This window comes from Nuphar pumila, chromosome 5 (genome assembly GCF_984573655.1).
Source record: "Nuphar pumila chromosome 5, dmNupPumi1.hap1.1, whole genome shotgun sequence".
Taxonomy (NCBI): Eukaryota; Viridiplantae; Streptophyta; class Magnoliopsida; order Nymphaeales; family Nymphaeaceae; genus Nuphar; species Nuphar pumila.
Window position 1 is genome coordinate 112,585,936 of NC_143253.1, and position 18,982 is coordinate 112,604,917.

Genomic DNA, 18,982 nt, shown 5'->3' on the forward strand with positions numbered 1-18,982 from the left:
GGGTGATTGAGTCTAGGTTGAGGAAGATTGTCATGATATCGGAGAATCAATTTGGTTTTATGCCTGGAAGATCAACTATGGAAGCTATACATCTTCTTAGACAACTTATTGAGAGAAATAGAGAGAGGAACAAAGATTTGCATATGGTTTTTATTGATTTGGAGAAGGCTTACGATAGAGTACCTAGGGACGTTCTCTGGTGGACAATGATGAAGAAAGGTGTTTCTATCAAGTACATTAGTATAATTAAAGATATGTATGAAGGAGTAGTAACCAATGTCCGCACTTGTGGAGGGGTGACAACCAATTTTCCTATAACGGTTGGGTTACATCAAGGATTTGCTTTAAGCCCTTTCCTATTTGCTACAGTGATGGATGAGCTTACGAGATCAATTCAAGAAAATGTGCCGTGGTGTATGTTGTTTGCTGATGATATTGTTTTGATTGATGAGTCTAGAGCTGGGGTTAATGCTAAGTTAGAATTATGGAGACAGACATTTGAAGCAAGAGGTTTTAAGTTGAGTAAGAGTAAGACAGAATACATGGAATGTCGATTTAGTAAGCAACGAAGTAGTGATGGGAGTGTAGTGAAGCTTGGTGAGCACGAAATATCGGTGGATGATTCTTTCAAATATTTGGGATCTATCATTCAAAAGTATGCAGAAATTGATGGAGATGTAAATCATAGGATAAAGGTTGGGTGGATGAAATGGAAGAGTGCAACTGGAGTGTTGTGCGATCGTAGAATGCCATTGCGGTTGAAGGGAAAGTTTTATAGGACGACTATTAGGCCCGCTTTACTATATAGTACAGAATGTTGGGTTGCCAAGAGACATCATATTCAAAAAATGAGTGTAGCTGAGATGCGTATGCTGAGATGGATGTGTGGAAATACAATAAAAGATAAGATTCGGAACGAGGAGATGCGTAAGAAGGTAGGCGTTGCAACCATTGAAAATAAGATGAGAGAGAATCGTTTACGGTGGTTTGGACATATTCGACGAAGGCCTAATGATGCTCCAGTTAGAAGGATGGAGAAATGGGAAAATATATTAGTTAAAAGAGGTCGGGGTAGGCCTAGGAAGACATGGATGGAGATGATAAGAAAGGATATGAATGCTTTGAACCTCACCGAGGACATGGCATTGGATAGAAATGAATGGAGGAAAAGGATTCATGTGGAAGACCCATAATGATTTTCTTTGTTGGTTCATATCGCCGACCCCAATTGTTTTGGGATGAAGGCGTAGTTGTTGTTGAAATTCAAGTTTTAAAAACCAAATGTGGGTCCATACTAGGTGGTGCCACATTTGGACTTTCTAGGGTTTAATTAGGGTTTAGTTAGAGTTCATTTAGGTTAGAAGTGTCTAGGAAAATCGTTGCCCTTACTGGATTTATTAGAAAGAGTCCTGAAAAAAAGAAAAACCTCTTAATTAACCCTAATTAAGTGACTTTTTGAAAACCTATAAAATGGGGACTTCAAGAGGTCAAAGGAGACTCTTTTTCTCTCCCAATTTCGTGGCCTCTCTCTCCTCTCTACAGCCCTCTCATTCCTCCTTGCAGCTTCATTCATCCTAAGGGATATTGAAGACTTTATTTTCCTGTATTTAAATTCAATTAGTGATGTAAATTAAATGTAAACTTTGGAATAAGAATTTCAATTTCTGCTTAGATTAGGATTTGCATTGCATATAGTTTGAACTTTGATATATAATTGTTATGCTTGTCATTCATGTGCATATTTTTACAAATTCACCATGGTCTACACGAATGACATGTGCACTTGCTCTTAGGGAGTTGACAAACTTGGTAGAATTCGTATTTATGGCCATAGTCAGAATACGAATGAGACCTAGATTTGTGATCTTCGTATTAGCCACATTCAGCCTACACTCTTAGGCTAACTTCAAAAAGCACTGCATTTCTCAAAAATACAAAAGGATTTTCTCAATTCCTCAAAATCATGTCTTTCAAATCCATATTCATTCATTTCATTCAATTTGCAAATTCCAATTCTAATCCAGAGAAATCAATTTTCTCAAAATTTCTAAGTCTTTCTCAAAAATTGATTTTCTCAAAACTCTGAGCTTTCAAATGGTATTTCAAGTATTTATCAAGTTTGAATCATGATTTTCTAAGTTATATATTCAATTTCAAAGTTTAAATTCAGAAAAATCAAGTTTTTCCAAAGTTATTTGAAATTCCTTAGAAATCGATTTTCACAAAACCTCTAGATTCTTCAGAAATCGATTTTCATTTTCCTCAAAAAATATTCTTTCACCATGATTCACAATTTTTCAAGTGACATCTTTTCCGAAAATTTTCCAAGTATTTCAGTTATTCTAAGCAAATATCATGTTTTCAAATTTGCATTTTCAGAAATTCATAGCACATGCCTGATTCTTTATGCATTTAGGAAATAGAACACGATTTAGACAAGTTGAGCAAAGCTAAACACACTTTTGATCATTGGTTCAATTACCCCTGGTAAAGGCGTCAGGAACGGTTGAACCTCGTACCGACAGGCGAGTCCCATTCTACGGAATTATCCCGCATTTTAAAAACGAATGCGAGTTATTTTCAAAATCTTTTTCAAATGTCAGTTTGACTTGCAAAAGTAAAATTTTGCGATGATAACACACCCATAAACTATTAGATTACTACCAATGTTCAGTGCCCTTCATGCAAGTTGTTAAATTTCAAGACAACAATGAGAAACCACAAGTTTATGCTTCTCAGAAACCAGCTTCAAAATTAAACCAAAGAAGAGTGGCACAGGTTCCAGTCCAGCACCTTCCCTGATATCTTGACTTAGATCTATTAGCATACACTCCATGAGCTGAAGGTTGAAGCATATAACTGACCAATGAATCCATGACACTAGCGGACAAATTCTTATCCATATGTAGATCCTTATTGATACACTTACCTCTTTCCATCTCATTCCCTACCGAAGTTCTAATCTTTTACTTACATCTTTCTATTTCCACTATTAAGCCACTCCCTTATAACCTTCCAATTGATGCGTAAGACTGCATGCTCATTCAATTAACCCTATATGTGATTCTTTCCTCTCCCTAAAGGCCTAAACAAATTTAACAACAATTATTCTTTATGTGCAGTACATTTATAGCTAAGGCAATCACAGGACTTAGAAAAAGCCACTCCAATCTGAAGTTCAATTTGACAAGTAGCAAAAATACTTTATCGTATCTTCCCACTATTGTTTGTCCCGCATTACCTCATTGATTGAATGTCGTTTGGAATCCCTTCATATGTTATGTATCCAAAAATCTACATCAGCTAACGAATAATAGTTAGCAACTAACCGATAAGTTTAAGCTCATGTCTTAATTACTTCCTCTTGAAAAAAGAAGAGAAAAGAAGATCTTAATCTCCAAGCAAGTCCATTGATTAATAAACAGAGAAGAAATTACATAATTATATTTTTAATTTTCTGATCTCAATAGAATAGAGTCTTAACTGCTAAAGCATCTTCAAACTTATAGTGTCATTACAAAAAGGATAACCAAATGCAATTTCTGCTGATCCAAAATATCTATCAACCATCTGCTAAGAAAATGGTGAATCAACAGACTCGGGATGTTTCTCACTTTTAAGCCAATCAAAAGAAACAGAGGCCATTTTGGTACTATTTATCCCAAGTAATGATCAAAATCACTAAGGACCACCAAATTTTGACTATATTAATCAATACAGAGCATATGCTCTTTTAGTCAAAGCCAGTAAATGTATGTTGATGCCCATTCTTTACATTACTTATGTCAACTAAAAAGTCAACCTGTTTATTGCAACTACAAAAGAAAACATGCACAGCAGGGGGAAAAAAAGAAACCTGACACTAAGGGTTTTCCTCACCTGAGACCCACTCTTGGCAGCCCTTTTCTGCCGAACAAACTCCATAAGAGGAGTAACAATGAGTGTCTCCTTTGCTCCACCTGCAGAGACCGGACACATGATGTAATCAAGAAAGGAAAGGACAATAAACCAACAACTTTCTTAGCATGTTAAAAGCTAACTAGCTCGTTCTGCTTCTCTTCTTTCCAATTGTATCTCTGCACTTGGAAGATTCTCGGCTGGCTTTGCAAGCATCTCCAAGAACTCCAAATATTCACTGTCTGGTAATTCATCAAACAGCATATGATTAAAACATAAGAATTTTGATACACATGAATGAAAGACAACATAACAGACTTTGGATTGGTAAACGGAAGACACATACACACCAGGAAATGACAAACAAATAGATTTTTATTTTTCCGAAAAGTCAATGACAAACGAGAAAGATAAATATCATACCCTTGAAAATGGTCCCCTCACGACCGTCCTTCTTTGACCATGACTTTGGAACATGTTGTGAAGGTGCATACTCAACAATGGTCTTAAACTGAGCACCTGGAATAGCACAATGTTTTACTGAATATGCACAATATACAGCATGCTTCAACCAGCAACAACCAGTTATACAAATAGAATAAATAAAATGAACAAAAATTAAAAAAAGAAAGTTTAAATTTCAAGGAATCACCTTTCTCATTGACAAAAACATGCCCATCAAAGAACTCAGCAAACTCGAGAACATCATCAGGTCTTTTGAAATCGATATAAGCTCGAGCATACCGCATGTTCTTATGGCTACAAAATTCAGTAAAATAAAGCATTTCACTTAATGTTATATCAAATCACTCGCATGAATTAGACCATGATGAAATGATTTCTTCTATATTTTTGTCTTTTTATAAACGTATTCCATAGTGGTACAATTTCTACCTTATATTGCAATTTCACAAATTAATAATGCAATATACTGGTGATATGATTAAGATTTCCACATAACCGCCATAACAGAGAAAGGCGACGCTGACAATCAGTACTTAGAAATAAAATAACAAATTCTGCCATTACAATTTATCTAAAGCTACTCAGTAAAATGGCCCAATTTGTAACATGAAACCCATCAATCAATTCTGCAGAAACCGCAATGTGCTGTGCAAAATCGAAGAGCGAACTAATAATCACAATCTGGTTGACCATTTCTTATTTTGATTGGAGCACTAAAATGCAAAATATTAAGAAACAGAAGGAACCTCAACAGCAGGCTCTGCCACTAGACCACATCTCTTCCACAACGAAACCAAAAAACAGAAGAAAAAAAAGAGTACTCCATGAATCCAAACTCTACAAAACCATCGAAAATCAGGAATTTAAAGGCACCAAATCACCATTGATAAACCCTACCCATCACTTTCCCATACCCCCAAAAAACCCAACATTACAAGAAGAGAACAATCGCTTCGATGCCCATACCCACCAAAACCCTAATTCCGATCAAACAGCCACGATGTAAAGGAACCAAAACAATTTCACCGAGAAATCGAAGAAAACTAGAAAGAACGACCAAGCAAAATTATGATCACTAAGAAATCAACAAGAAGACGACGACGATGAAGACAGACGATGAGGAAGGGGAAGGAAAAAAAAAACGGACCCGGTTTTGCCGGGGCAGAAGGCGGTCCATCTGTAGCGGCCGGAGAAGCGGGAGTCGACCTGCTCCATCAGGAGGGCCTGCGAGATCGATGGTGGCAAGTGCCTCAGCACCGCCTTAGTGCGATCCAGAGAGTCCTTCATGTGCGCACCACGAAAACCCCAAACAAATGGGGGGAAAGGGGGAGGAGGTGTTGAACAATAGCAACGTGGGGAGGCGAGTTTTCCGCGGAATTCACATCTTGGGGAATTACCGGGAGCGATGATTGGGATGGGCGAATCGTAGGCGGGGATTGATTGGGAGGAGAGGGGAAGGGGACGTTTGCAGGTGATCAATCTGGGGTTCGATCCGTAGACAGGGGGGCGACCTAAACGTAGAGGAGGCCTCTCAGACCAGTGGGGAGCAATTGGGGAGAGGTAAGAGACGAGGCACCGTTACAATGGAGAGAGAGAGAGAGAGAGGGTAGGGGAAAAAATTCCGGGGAAGTAAATTTTATGATATTTTAACGTGTTCTTTCCCTAATCCCCAAAGACACATGCACTCTCTCTCTCTCTCTCTCTCTAGGATAACGGGTCATATCCGACCCGAATCTGACTAATCGGATTCGGTGGCCAAATCCGGATCTGATTAAAAATCGGATTCAGCTTCGGTATTAATTTTTCATTGAAATCTGAATCCAAATCCGATTAAAATCCGCTAAGATCCGAATCCAGTTGTGCAAATATCGGGTTTGGGACTAGTCTGATCCGGATTTGGCTTTATCTTTTTTCATCTAATAATTGGGTGTCGGATTGTACTTTTTTAATAAAAAAATATAATTTTATACACCTTGAAATTTATGAAATTCTAGGTCATCTATTTTTGAAGTCTTATAAAAACATGCTCAAATATAGTAATTGATCCAAGAGTTGATTCCTACTAAAGAAACCACACATCTGTATGGCTAGATTCTAAAAAATGAATAGAAATAATGAACAAATTGAAATTTTAAGAGAAACAGGGAGAGTAACAAGTAGTTCATATACAGCCTTATCCTTTAAGCCATCTTAAACAACTTCAAATGATAAAGTTTAGGGTATTTTGCTTAATTCATTGTATTCTCTATGTTTAGTGGAAAAACTTGTATTTCAATAGGCACTTTTCATGTTTATATATAAGATCATAATACAAAATACAACTTAGCACCATCGGCAATATACGGATGTTAGGAGCAAACAACTAGAGAGAGAGAGAGAGAGATTGGCTCCTCTTAATGTTCCTCTTAATGTTAGGAGGGTGCAGATAACACCATTTTTTCAATGTTTTCAAGCATAATTTGCAAATTTATTTCTCATAGATGTGTTGAGCAATGATCCATTTTCTAAGAATCAACTCTTGAATCATATATTTCAATGGAGAATTATGACTTTTTGAATTCTCAAAATTCAAAAACCGGTGGGACATTGATTTTTTAAGTCTTTCAAAAGTTTGCCTGTGCGTTAGAGTTGAAAATTCTAAAAATCGGTTCCTACTAAATAAATTAACTATAGATCACATAAGTATGGTCTTATTAAAATATAATAAATATCTAGCACCATTTGCACCCTCCTAATATTAGGTGGCACTAATATATATGTGTGTGTGTGTGAAGGGGATCATCTAAGCCAATAAAGTTACAAAGCTCCATACCTCCTTCAAAAATCATTTGTGAAAGTGTGTTTTAACAAATCTGACCATACAAATGTGATTTCAGTGACATTAAAAAAAATCTATGCATAAATAGGACTTATAATCTCAAAAATTTCAAACTGTTGAATTTTAGTACACTATAAAATTCTATTTATGCATAAAAAAATGATCTAAGAACCACTTTCTAAGTATTTTTACCATGAATATCACATCTATTCGGTCAAATTTGTCAAACTCTTTTAGAAATGATTTTGAATGTATATATAAAAGGAGGTTCCCAAACTTTTTACTTGGAGTCGGATTGATGCATAGGAGTTCTAGTGTCATTGTACATGTGCTGAAACCGACTTTTTTGGATGGAGGAACTTGAAGTGCAGTCAGTAGTGGCCTTTCTACGTAGTCAGCCCAATTAGGTGCCCGTCATCTTTGAGATGGCCAATGTTAAACGGATCATATGATAAAACCCTCCAGGGCTCCACATTTTTTCAACTCATCTACAGAGTAATGGGTCCGTGCTAAACCCATTTGGTGATAAACCGCGTGCTAAATAGGTTTTTCAGCTTCTCCAGTGCTTTCTATGCGGTTTCTGCCCTATAAATGTGTTGGGCATGGTCGATTTACTAAGAATTCACACCTGGATCATGTGTTTTCAATGAAAAAATGATGTTTGGAGCCTCGAAAAATTACAAAGATTTTAGAACTATGATTTTTCATACTTTAACCCATGTGTTAGAATCAAACGCTTCAAAAGCTGATTCCTATAAAATCAAGTACATAGATCACATTAGGGATGACAGTGGAACTGTGCGGGGGACAAGGTCTTCACCCCTGCCCCATCTCAAATCCTACCCTCCATCCTTGCTTCCATCTCCACATGAATTTTGATTTTAACCTCCATCTCGGCTTTCATCTTTGTTTCATGTCCTTCATCCCCGGTTCAAATGGAACGACGGAGGGTGGAGCCGGTCCATTGCCATCTCTAAAGAAGGATTGGAAACGAGACGGGGTGAGGCAAGGTGAGGATGGGGTGGGACGGGGGAAAGTGTAAGTCTATCCCTGCCTCCATCCCAGCATGGTTTTTTATTTTAACCATCATCCCCGCCTCCATCCCTGGTCCAAACGGGACGAGGAAGGGTATGGCCCCATTTTCCCCCGGTCCACTGCCATCCCTAGATCACATCCCATTTAGCACCAAATAGGTTTAACACCCACCCATTACTCCTCATCTACCTACCTTGCCGACTCTAAATGTATGCATACAACCCACTTCAAGGGGAACTGGTCCAGGATTTACTACTGGTCTTGCTCACTTGATTCTGCTCCTGTGCGAGGACAAATACAAACCAGTCGGTGTGTCTCTTTGTCCTTGTAATCTGAAAAGAGGACTTCATAGAAAAAATAACAAAAAAGACTTGGAAGTGAGGAACGAGACAACCGTTCATATCAAAATGTGATAAGAGGAAAGAAACAGAAAGACTCCATCCTTACCACTCCAATTAAAGTTATTCAAAAGAGACGTGCAAATCAGTTCCTCTCATCCCCTATGTCATCCCTATCTTTGTACCCCCACTTGAGATTTCATTGATGCAAGTTGTTTGGATCAAATGGACTCTAAATATGGAGAGATGTAACCACGGAGGAAGCGGGTCCTGTGCCCCAGGTTCGGATCCCTCGGACACATGGGGCTTAAGAGATATCAGGTAGGATCTGCCTAACCCGAGCTTGCCTATAAAAAAAAATGTACAGATGCAATCTACATTATTTATTTAGTGAAGATTGATATTTAAATCAAGGTTGTTAAATGCGATGACCTCGCTTCGCCTCTGAGGCGTACGCCTCTCACAACTGATATGGAAGTGAAGCGGTGAGAGGGGAGGCAGGGAGCGGCGGAGGAGCAGTTGGCCGGCACGTGGCGGTGGATCCACCGGCACTTGGGGTTAGCACAGCCGACGAATCGGGCGGAGGAGGAAGACTTGCGGATGAAGGAGGGGGTTCTGGAGGTTGATGAGGGGCAATTTGTGCATCACAGCACGCCTCAGTACCTTGAGCATGCGCCTCGCCTCTGAGGCGTACGCTTCAGGCACTGAGGGGTACGCTTCAGGCACTGAGGGGTACGCCTCTCACAACACTGATTTAAATTACCCAAATCCCACTTTTTTTTACAGAGAAAGCTAAGTTTAGGCAGACCCCTACTAATTATACAAGTAATACCATTGGGATTCGAACTTGCAACGTACAAACAAAAGGTAACCTGCACTAACTGCTCCTGCCAGACAAGCGAAAACCGTAGGTACCAAAATCCGACTTGTGCACAAGATATTTTTGCAATTGAAAAATAAACTGTTGGCAAGCACAAAATTGTGATCACTTGGTTTTTGTTAAAAAAATACTTCATCTACAACGTCAGGTTTGACCAAAACAACCTGCGTCATAAGATTTAAGAAGCTATGGATATCGGGGATGACATAGGGGATAAGTGAAATGGAAATGTCCCATATGTGTAGGATGAGTAGGACTGAAAGGGAAGGATTGCTCTATCTCTAAGCAAATTAGAGTTGCAATCAACGGGCATAAGGAACTTTAGACTAGTGTTATGTGTTTGAACTGGTGAATTAAAGGATCAATCCAAATAAGTTTTGTCAGTTTTAAAGGAAGGGCTTGAGGATGTCGCAACCATAGTTACCAGGAAACGAAATTGATACGGGAAGCAAGGAATGAAGCAAAAGTGGAAAAGTGAGTGTTAAGAAGTAGTATGAAGCAGGAAGAGATTTCGCAAGTGCGTGAAAAATGAAAACCAAACACAAAGAAAGCAATATGGAGCATGGATAGGAACAAATAAGAAATGACTTAAACACAAATACAAATAGATATAAAAACCAACACAAAATGACCGTATTGTATGACAAAATAACCGTATTGTATGACAAAATGACACATTTTCATAAACAGTCTATAATTTTTGAAATCCATGTAATGTTCAAATTCACAAATTTCTAACTTTAAAAGAACTTTCTTAGCCTTTCGCACAAGCAAATTTTCTCAAGACATGCGAACTTCCCCCCAAACATGAGAATATGCAATTTTTTTCCTAATTATGTGAATTTCCTATCATGAATTGCGAAGGTCCCCATAATGTGAGCACATTTTTTAACTAAATGCTCTCGCATTTGTGAATGTCTTGACATTCACACGTGAATGTCCTCAAACATTTGTGAGTGTCCTCGTGCTTGTGCCACTTATGCAGCTTTAGTAAAATAAGGTATACACATTTTGGAGACCTTTGCAACTCATGGTTGCGAATATCATATTATATTTGTAAATGTCAAGATATGTTAGGCAAAGGGTCTCATGTCTGATATTTTGCAAAAGTGTTGCTAAAGGTAAAATAAACTTTAGTGGTGCTTTAAAAGTGTGATAAAGCCTTTAGCGACACTTTGAAAGCGCAAATAGTCTCTTTTCTTTGCAAAAGTATCGCTAAAGCCTTTAGCACCGCTTCAAAAGCACAAAGGGTCTCCTACCTAGTATTTACAAAAATGCCGCTAAAGATCCTTTGCCTTTTAGTAGGTACGAGTTTACTTGCATATTGCCAGGTGAGTGGTAATCAGTTACCACTCACTATATTCATGTATATATAGAGAGAAATTGACCATACTTTTTTGTTTGTAAATATCCCCAAAATGTATGATCCTCTTTTTACTAAATACTCTCACATCTGTGAATGTCCTCACACATGTGTGAACCTCCATAAAAAATGGCACAAGCAAGAGGACGTTCTCAAATACAATATGATATTCACATATTTAGGAAGAAAATCACATATTTAGGAAAAAATTTATATATTTAAGAGCAAATTCACATATTTGGGAGAATTTTTGCATATTTATAAGAAAATTCACATGTTTGAGATAATTTTTGCATATTTAGGAGAAAAGTCACATATTTTCATATTTGGAAAGAAATTCACTTGTGTGAAGGGTAAAAGATCCTTTTTAAAACCAAAAATTTACGAATTTCAAAAATTATAGGTTATTTCAGGAAACACATCTTTTTATTGTACAATGTGATCATTTTTCGTAAAAACCAACATGTAAGTTTGTTATAAAAAATAATATTTTTCTAATATGAAAAACATAAAAAGTGGAGAGAAAGTGAGTGGAAAGTGACAAGAAACCTGAGGGAACATTAAGGTAGCAAAAGGGAATTGTTTTGGGAAACAAAGAGTAAGCGAGCTTCTTGCTGAAGAGAATCAAGCTTCTCATACTTCAAACGCATGCTTCCCAAAGCTTCCCCTCCTTTTTTGGGAAGCGAGGAGTTTTTCGCTTTAGGGGAAACAAGCTTCCCCATGTAGCAAGAAGATTCCAGCAACTATGGCGACAACTAACAATTTTCAACCGTATAAGACACCCAATCTAAATATTCAAGGCTAGGGAGGTCATCCTATCTAAATTTAGGAAATAATCAATATCCAAATTCAGTAATTGTGCTTGTGTTTATTAAGGGAACTTTGTTGTGTAGAGGGTCAAGACAGGGGTGTCACCCAATGGTCATGTAGTGCATCTAAAGGTTAGATATTGTCAATATCCATTAAGGGTCACTATTTCTTGCACATCTTCACTTCCTTATGGAGTGGGTTAGGTCAAGGGTGCCCCTTGATGGTCAATATTCTTAGGTGCCCCATAGACTTCGTTCATCCTGGTGATGAATGACATCCTAAACCATTGTTTTCCTATTTGTTTTCAACCATTCATTCTATATGGTTTAGGTGTCATTCATCTAATGCACATGTAACAACCCTAAAACATTCAACATTTTAAAACTTTTTTCAAAACCCAAATTTTTGAAAAAAAATTAAAAAAATTATTCAAATAAAGTTTTACATGACTTCCAAAAATAATGTGTCAACGAGTTCATCTAGGGTCATATTTCAAATACTAAGTGACCCGCCTGAGCGCAAGGTGAGCATATATTAACCTCTCAGTATCGGATACAATACAACACCATCCATAGACACAACATGATTGAGTTTATTACTTTAGAAGAATTCATATATAAAATGCGAAAGACAAAATTATTTAAGAGTTAAGACATTTGAGGAGTTACGTAAATATTGAGATTTGAAATACAATTCTATTTTTTTCACATAAGAAAAGAACCACACCACAAATTTATCTCATTTCAAAATATTTTCAAGTCTTTAGAATAGTAATGATCCAAAACAATAAAGTTTAATGTGTATAAGTCTATAAAATATCAAAAGTTTGGATCCCTCGGGGATCGTAGTGAGTAAGAGTATATCTTTGAGTGCGCAACAACCCGTCCTTCGCTTTAATCTTTGAGGATGATATCTGTAATGTTGTAAATCATTAACAATATACCCGTATAAAACCCAAAACCAAACTTGAAGAATACAAATCAAGTTTATAATGATACAACCATAATATGATTCCATCATTTATAAAATGATGGTTCAAGAGAATCCACATTCATTCACATAACATTCATTCATTCTCATGACATTTATTCACATAAATGAATAACAATAAAGCAATTCACATATAATTGCGTAAAGTAAATGTGTCAAATCTCATTGACCATATATAGCATGAAACAATAAAACATACAAGTCTAGGTAAATGAAAGCATTCACATTCTTTTTCTCAAACAAGCATAACATATTCATCTCATGACTATGATAAGCATTATTACATTCTATAAGTAATAAGTCAATTTTTATTATCGCTTTTGCATTTTTCTCAAATAGGAATAGGTTATTTCTCTCAACCTTTCTCATGTGTCTCACACACACATATGCACCTTGCGTGCATTTCAATCAAGTCAGTGACTTGAATCATCAAATCAATTTTTTGACTTAATACTTGTCTTTTTCATTCATATATAATGACATATATAAACATTAAAAATTCTACATGTCTATATCTATATGTTTATGCACATGATAAAAAAGATTCTACGAATTTAACTCATTATTTCTCTTGATTAATTTAAACTCATCTCGTATAATAGAAGGTATAGTCGCCTATAAATAACTATAGAGGTATTTAGTATGCTATGTGTTTTATTTTTTCTTTTATGACTTATCTGTATCTATCTTAGGTAGTTAATCTTGCAATACAACGATTGAGAGATGAACATGAAGTTTTTGTACCAGTCTATGCCCACGTACGTCGTTCTAGCTAAAAACAAAGAGAACGTCTTCCTTTACTCTCAATAGTTTTTTTACCATACCTTGTGAATATCTAGGTAGGCTTGTCCTCATGACCTCCGTGGGGCAGGTACGAGGCACACATAGTCCTCCAACAATATAATATCTTACGAGGTTTGTACTGTCATTTTCTATCCAATGAAAACATGAGATCGGGATAGACCCAGCTATTTCGTTGAGATCAAGATAGACCCAACCATCCTTGAGAGCTCGATTTCACTGACGCTTTATTTAGACCCGTGATCCTAGGGTTATCTTTTATTAAAGTCAAAGGTCATATTTCAGTGTCATTATCTCATAGGATAACTCTCTCGTGCTCTTATGCATGATTTATTTACAACATGTTTTTTATGCATGATACATGTCATATTTGATTTATACTCACATGCATGTTTCATTCATATGCATGATACATTCATTACATACATGACATGCTTCACGTACAAACAATTTGTATATTCAATTCAGTCATACATTCATATTATTCATGCATGCATTCATATGAGGCATGCAAGAGCAAACATGTACCTGCAAAATACACTCTATATTATGTTATAATACAATCATGTCAAGCATGATCTCCGTACTATAACAAGAAAAATATTTTAATTCACATACATTCAAATCATGCTCCATATAATCTTTGAACTTCATTCAATATTTTGCATGATGTTTTGCATCATATTAACTTACCATGGATAATTACCTGATTTCTTAAGCAATTGCATTCACTTGAATGTGCTTTGGCTTTTAATTGCTTACAATACCTAGCATTAAATATTGTATTATTTATGATACCTGTATAATAATTCATACATTCACATAGTACAAATATTTAAGCATTTAACACATGTTTAAACTGAATTAACACGTGCATCTATGCACACTCAATTGCGAACATAAATAATGCACGAGCACTTGCACCAAACTGAATTTATAATGTGTGTGTTAACATAGTTAACTACGCACATTTGCGCTTGCTCGTATGCATTTTACACATAATCAAAACCATATCTCAAATATGTATAGAACCCCTTCAAAACCGAGTTTTACATACACATGATTGATATTTAAAAACTGATTTTGAATCTCGTTCTAAACCATATCAAAATCTAGAATTTTCTTTTCCTTAAGCATTTTACTGAACATTTATCATGCAACATAATTCCCAAGGTAAAATTGAAATTCTAAAATTGATAACATATAAAATATAATTAAATATATTAATTAAACAATTCTAATTACATGCTTGCATCACTTAATTAATTAAAAATTAACATAATCAACTATTAGTCATGTAAAAAACCTAACTATTCAAATATGATACTACACTACAAGCATAGACTATCTTAACGCTAAAACACATTAAATTACAACAAAACAACTTAAATGAGCATTCTAAAAATTTAGTTAAAGGTTCCTACCCTCGTATATCTGGTATGTAAGTGTGGCAAATCCGAGATTAGGTAGGGCAATTTTCTCAAAATTGACCCATACAACTTCAAAAATGGTAACGAATGGGATGGATGACTGTGGTTGGGCATTCTCCACACTTTGCATGCAATCCCATGTGCTACAATCATTGATGCATGGTTCCCAATGCATGATTTCCAATGTAGAATCCATTTCCTTGGAAAACCAATTCAAAAGAGAAGAGATGGCATAAATGTTGATGTTGATGAAGAAAATGGTATCAATCTGCTAGGACATGATTCTCAAGGCTAAAAATGTGCATAAATCCCAAGAAACCCCATTTTAGGAAAATAAGTTAGAAGAAAACAAAAAAAATAGAAAATAGGTGAAGAATAAGGAGATGAGGGAGAATAGACTCACCTAAGGCATCAATGGTGGTCATGGGTGGCACCAATTCCTAGAAAATGTTGGCACAAATCCCAATGTTGGTTGATTAGGGTGAAGGAAGAAGAAAAGAGGTTTTTCTCAAAATGACAAAGAGAGAAAAGATGAGAATGGGGGTGTTGACCCTATGCTTGAGAAAGAAAAGGGATTAAAGGGAGTCATGTGCCCTAGTGGGCAACACCTAGTCTATATTAAGTCCCTTGTGTGCCTATTCTAAACCAGATCCAAATTGAATCCGGTTTGGATATGTTTTGCTACAAAACCTTAAATAGAAAATCCTATACTAAAATAACATTATAAAATCTCAAGTATATGTGTATTATTTCAATTTTACAAATATAAATAACTATGAATCTATTTACTTATTTAAAATCCATAATAATCCTAATTTGAGTTGACCCATTTGGATCCAAACCCATATGGACTACTGGTCCGAAGATCCATTTCTTTTACTAAACCAAATCCTAAGTTTCTCTAAAATGAAATAAACTATTCTAACTCTAAATAAATTATCATTTTAGCGAATCCTTAATTAATAATTATATTTGATTAAAATATCCACTTAAATTGTTTTTAACCAAAATACCCTTTTAATTAAAAATTCCTTAATGAGCTAATTAAATATATCTAATTAAGCTCAAAACACTTTGAAAACACTTTAATAAGTCATAGACACACTTAAATATATAGTTTTAAGTATAAATTAAATATTTTAATTAGTTAATTATCTAAAATAATTCTAAAAATGTTAATTGTACCCTTATTGGCCAGAAATGAGTATTTAAGCATGTAATACATCAATAAATGAAATTTAAAAGCCAAAAAAATAAATTTCTAAATCGCTGATAAAGATGTTTTCTTTATTTATTTATAATCCTAAAAAATTATAGGTTTTACAACACATGAATAATTTAAGTAATTTGAGGGGCTCATCTAGAAGGTGAGCAATCCACAGGTGGTGTTCGAGATGTCGTTCATCACATAAATGAATGGTGATGACATTTAATGGAACTCCTGACGGATTACCGTCAAGTGTACCCTTGACCTGATTCTCACTATCTTTATTATGCATGAGATCACTACAATAAATCAGTCCTTTACTAGTGCTAAATTAGCACCAGTAAAAGTCTGCCTAGCGTCGTTAGTTTCACCAATAAAAGTGTTATTGGTAATGCATTTATTGGGGATAATGTGTAGTGCCTGTGAATGGCCTTTACTGGCTCTTAAATAGTGCTAGAAAAAACTTTTTGTCACTATTTTACTGTCAGAAAAAAAAAACATTTTTTGGTGCTATTTTAGCACCAGTAAATGTGTTTTTTTAAGTTAATTTAGTGCTAGCAAAAAGTTTGTACTGGCGCTAAATTAGCGCCAGTTAAAGTGAATAATAGAAAAAAAACATATAGTTCTTCGCATCGTAAGTTCAACCTTCTTGAACACCTCAGAAGCAATTGGCATGGTGGAATTCACCGGGTTGCTTATCATATTAGCAATCACCTATGAGAATTTAAGAACTCAAATCAACATCCACCAAACTAACATACTCACACAGATTAAAATGCACAAAGAAACTCACAATCACAACAAAATTCACGCAAAGGAAATATCGACCATCTAGAAATTCACAACCACGGTAAGATCAACGCTTGGAATTACCAGTTATCTAGAATTTGGGGATCAAAATTTGCAGTTTGGGGAGAAAACAAAAATTAGATCAATCAGAAACATCAAGAGAGAGAGAGAAACTTACATTAGGGCAATACTTAGCGATCACAGTGCAGAGGGGTTTGACGATGCTAGCATTGATCTTGAAGAGATAATCGCCCATCATGTTGGGTTTGCAAGGAACGCCGACAGGGATGATGACCACATCAGATCCATAAAAGGCCTGCCCTAGTTGATCCTCACTCATGTACCCGGCAACCTGAAACCCAATTATTTCAGAACAAAAAACAAAAGAAACCAGGAAAAACAAAAACCCCAAATCAAGGAAAAAGGCTTTGCAGGTTAGGGGAAGAGACTTGAGCTCTGGAATAATTGATGTGGCTGACGTCGGCGGGCGACGTCAGAGGTCCCGACAATATCTTAGAGGGCGAGGATGGAGATGAGGAGGATGAGCTTCATGAGGAGGGCAAGGGGTTGGTCAATAGCTCCCGTCATGCCCATCACAACCACCTTTTGATCGGAGGCGTTCTCCGAAGAAGAAGAAGAAGAGGAGAAGAACCTACCATTTTCGCTCTTCCTTATAGCGGTCTTGACAGCTCGGAGTATCGCACCCTTCATCTTCCACCCTCCTTCAGACCACAATGAACAACAGAGAGTGAGAGGACGCCGACGATGGTGGCTGGTGAACATATATATATATATATATAGAGAGAGAGAGAGGATGCTGGCGATGGTGGCTAGTGAACACAAAGAGAGGGAGAGAGAGATAAAGGGAACACAAAGAGAAAAAGAGAGGGAGAGGAGAGAGCCCGCAAAATTCAAAAAGGCAATTTTTTTTAAAATCCGTGTGTTTTTACTGGCGCACTTTTTTATGCGACAGTAAAATCTCTTTTTTACTGGCCCATTTCTGTGTTGAGCCAGAAATTTTTTACTTCCTAACACATTTTTTATGAGCGCCAGAATTTTTTTATTATACAGACAATATATAACACACGTTTTCACTGGTGCTAAGTAAAATAGCGCCAGTGAAAATGCTTTTTTTATTGGCGCGCCAATAAGAAGTGGTTTTTATTGTAGTGAGAGAAAGCATAACTAGGGATGGGAAATAAGCCAAGGTGCTTGTGATTTGACTCATGTTTGGCTTGTAAAGAGCTTGTTCAAACTCGAAAAATAGGCTCAACAAGATAGGAACATTAGATACTCGACTCAAACTCATTTAACCTTGTTACACTACAAGGATGAGCGTTAATAGTGGTAATTTTCTGATCACTATTATTCTATTTGTCATCGCTATTGTCCTATAATAATGCAAATAAGTTGCTGAAAGAAAATAACATTTATTGACTAATAATGGTGACATTTATAACGAATTGTTAAAGGGTGAACCAATACCAGTGAAGAATCTCGCAAGAATTGAAAAAACTAATAGCGTCGAGGTATCCTATAACAGTAAAGTTGTTTTAACGGTGACATACCCTATAATGGTGAGCCAGAGTTCTCGTCTTTATAAGCTACCTATAGGTTATAACATTCCTATCTAATGGCGAGCATTAACTTTCCATTATAGATGATAGCAACGAGACAAGATCTAGCTTGCCTATAACGGCGAGAAAGAAATGTCGTCGTTATATGCTATAAACTTGCAAATTGAAAACTAAAAATTAGTTTACAAATTTTGTTTTTATATTCAAATACATAAACTTCAAATATACTAAAATTAACAACTGAAACATATATTCAACAAAAACTTAACAAAATCTTCAAATACACTTTAAAAAACAAATATACACTTCAAAAATACAAACCCCCTACATTCTCTCCAAGCCTGCAATAAAGACACTTCAAATACAAACCCACTATATTCTCAAACATTCATCCTTAAACATTCAACACACTTCAAATTGTTGACATATACTTCAAACATATATTATACAAAAATTTCAAATAAAATTCAAAAATGCAAACCCCCCTATATCATCTCCAAACATGTACTAAACACACTTCAAATGCATACCCATTATATCCTCTCCAAGCTTGCAACAAACACACTTCAAATACAAACCCTT

At 36.0% G+C, this 18,982-nt stretch overlaps 1 protein-coding gene across 5 annotated transcripts in view; it reads right to left on the bottom strand.

Moving 5' to 3' along the window:
- Positions 1-5,947, bottom strand: part of LOC149838171 (regulator of nonsense transcripts UPF3-like) — a 46,017-nt gene extending 40,070 nt beyond the window's left edge. For all 5 annotated transcript variants that reach the window (XR_016431941.1, XR_016431940.1, XR_016431942.1 and 2 more), the window contains exons 1-5: positions 5,510-5,947; positions 4,550-4,656; positions 4,321-4,416; positions 4,041-4,139; positions 3,880-3,959 (exon numbers count right to left, since the gene is read on the bottom strand). Coding sequence is in view for 2 of the 5 variants with exons in the window: in XM_090006431.1 (XP_089862557.1) it covers positions 3,880-3,959; positions 4,041-4,139; positions 4,321-4,416; positions 4,550-4,656; positions 5,510-5,649 (522 nt within the window). In the remaining 3 variants the exon portion in view is untranslated. The remainder of the gene's footprint in view (positions 1-3,879; positions 3,960-4,040; positions 4,140-4,320; positions 4,417-4,549; positions 4,657-5,509) is intronic.
- Positions 5,948-18,982: the final 13,035 nt, after the last annotated feature.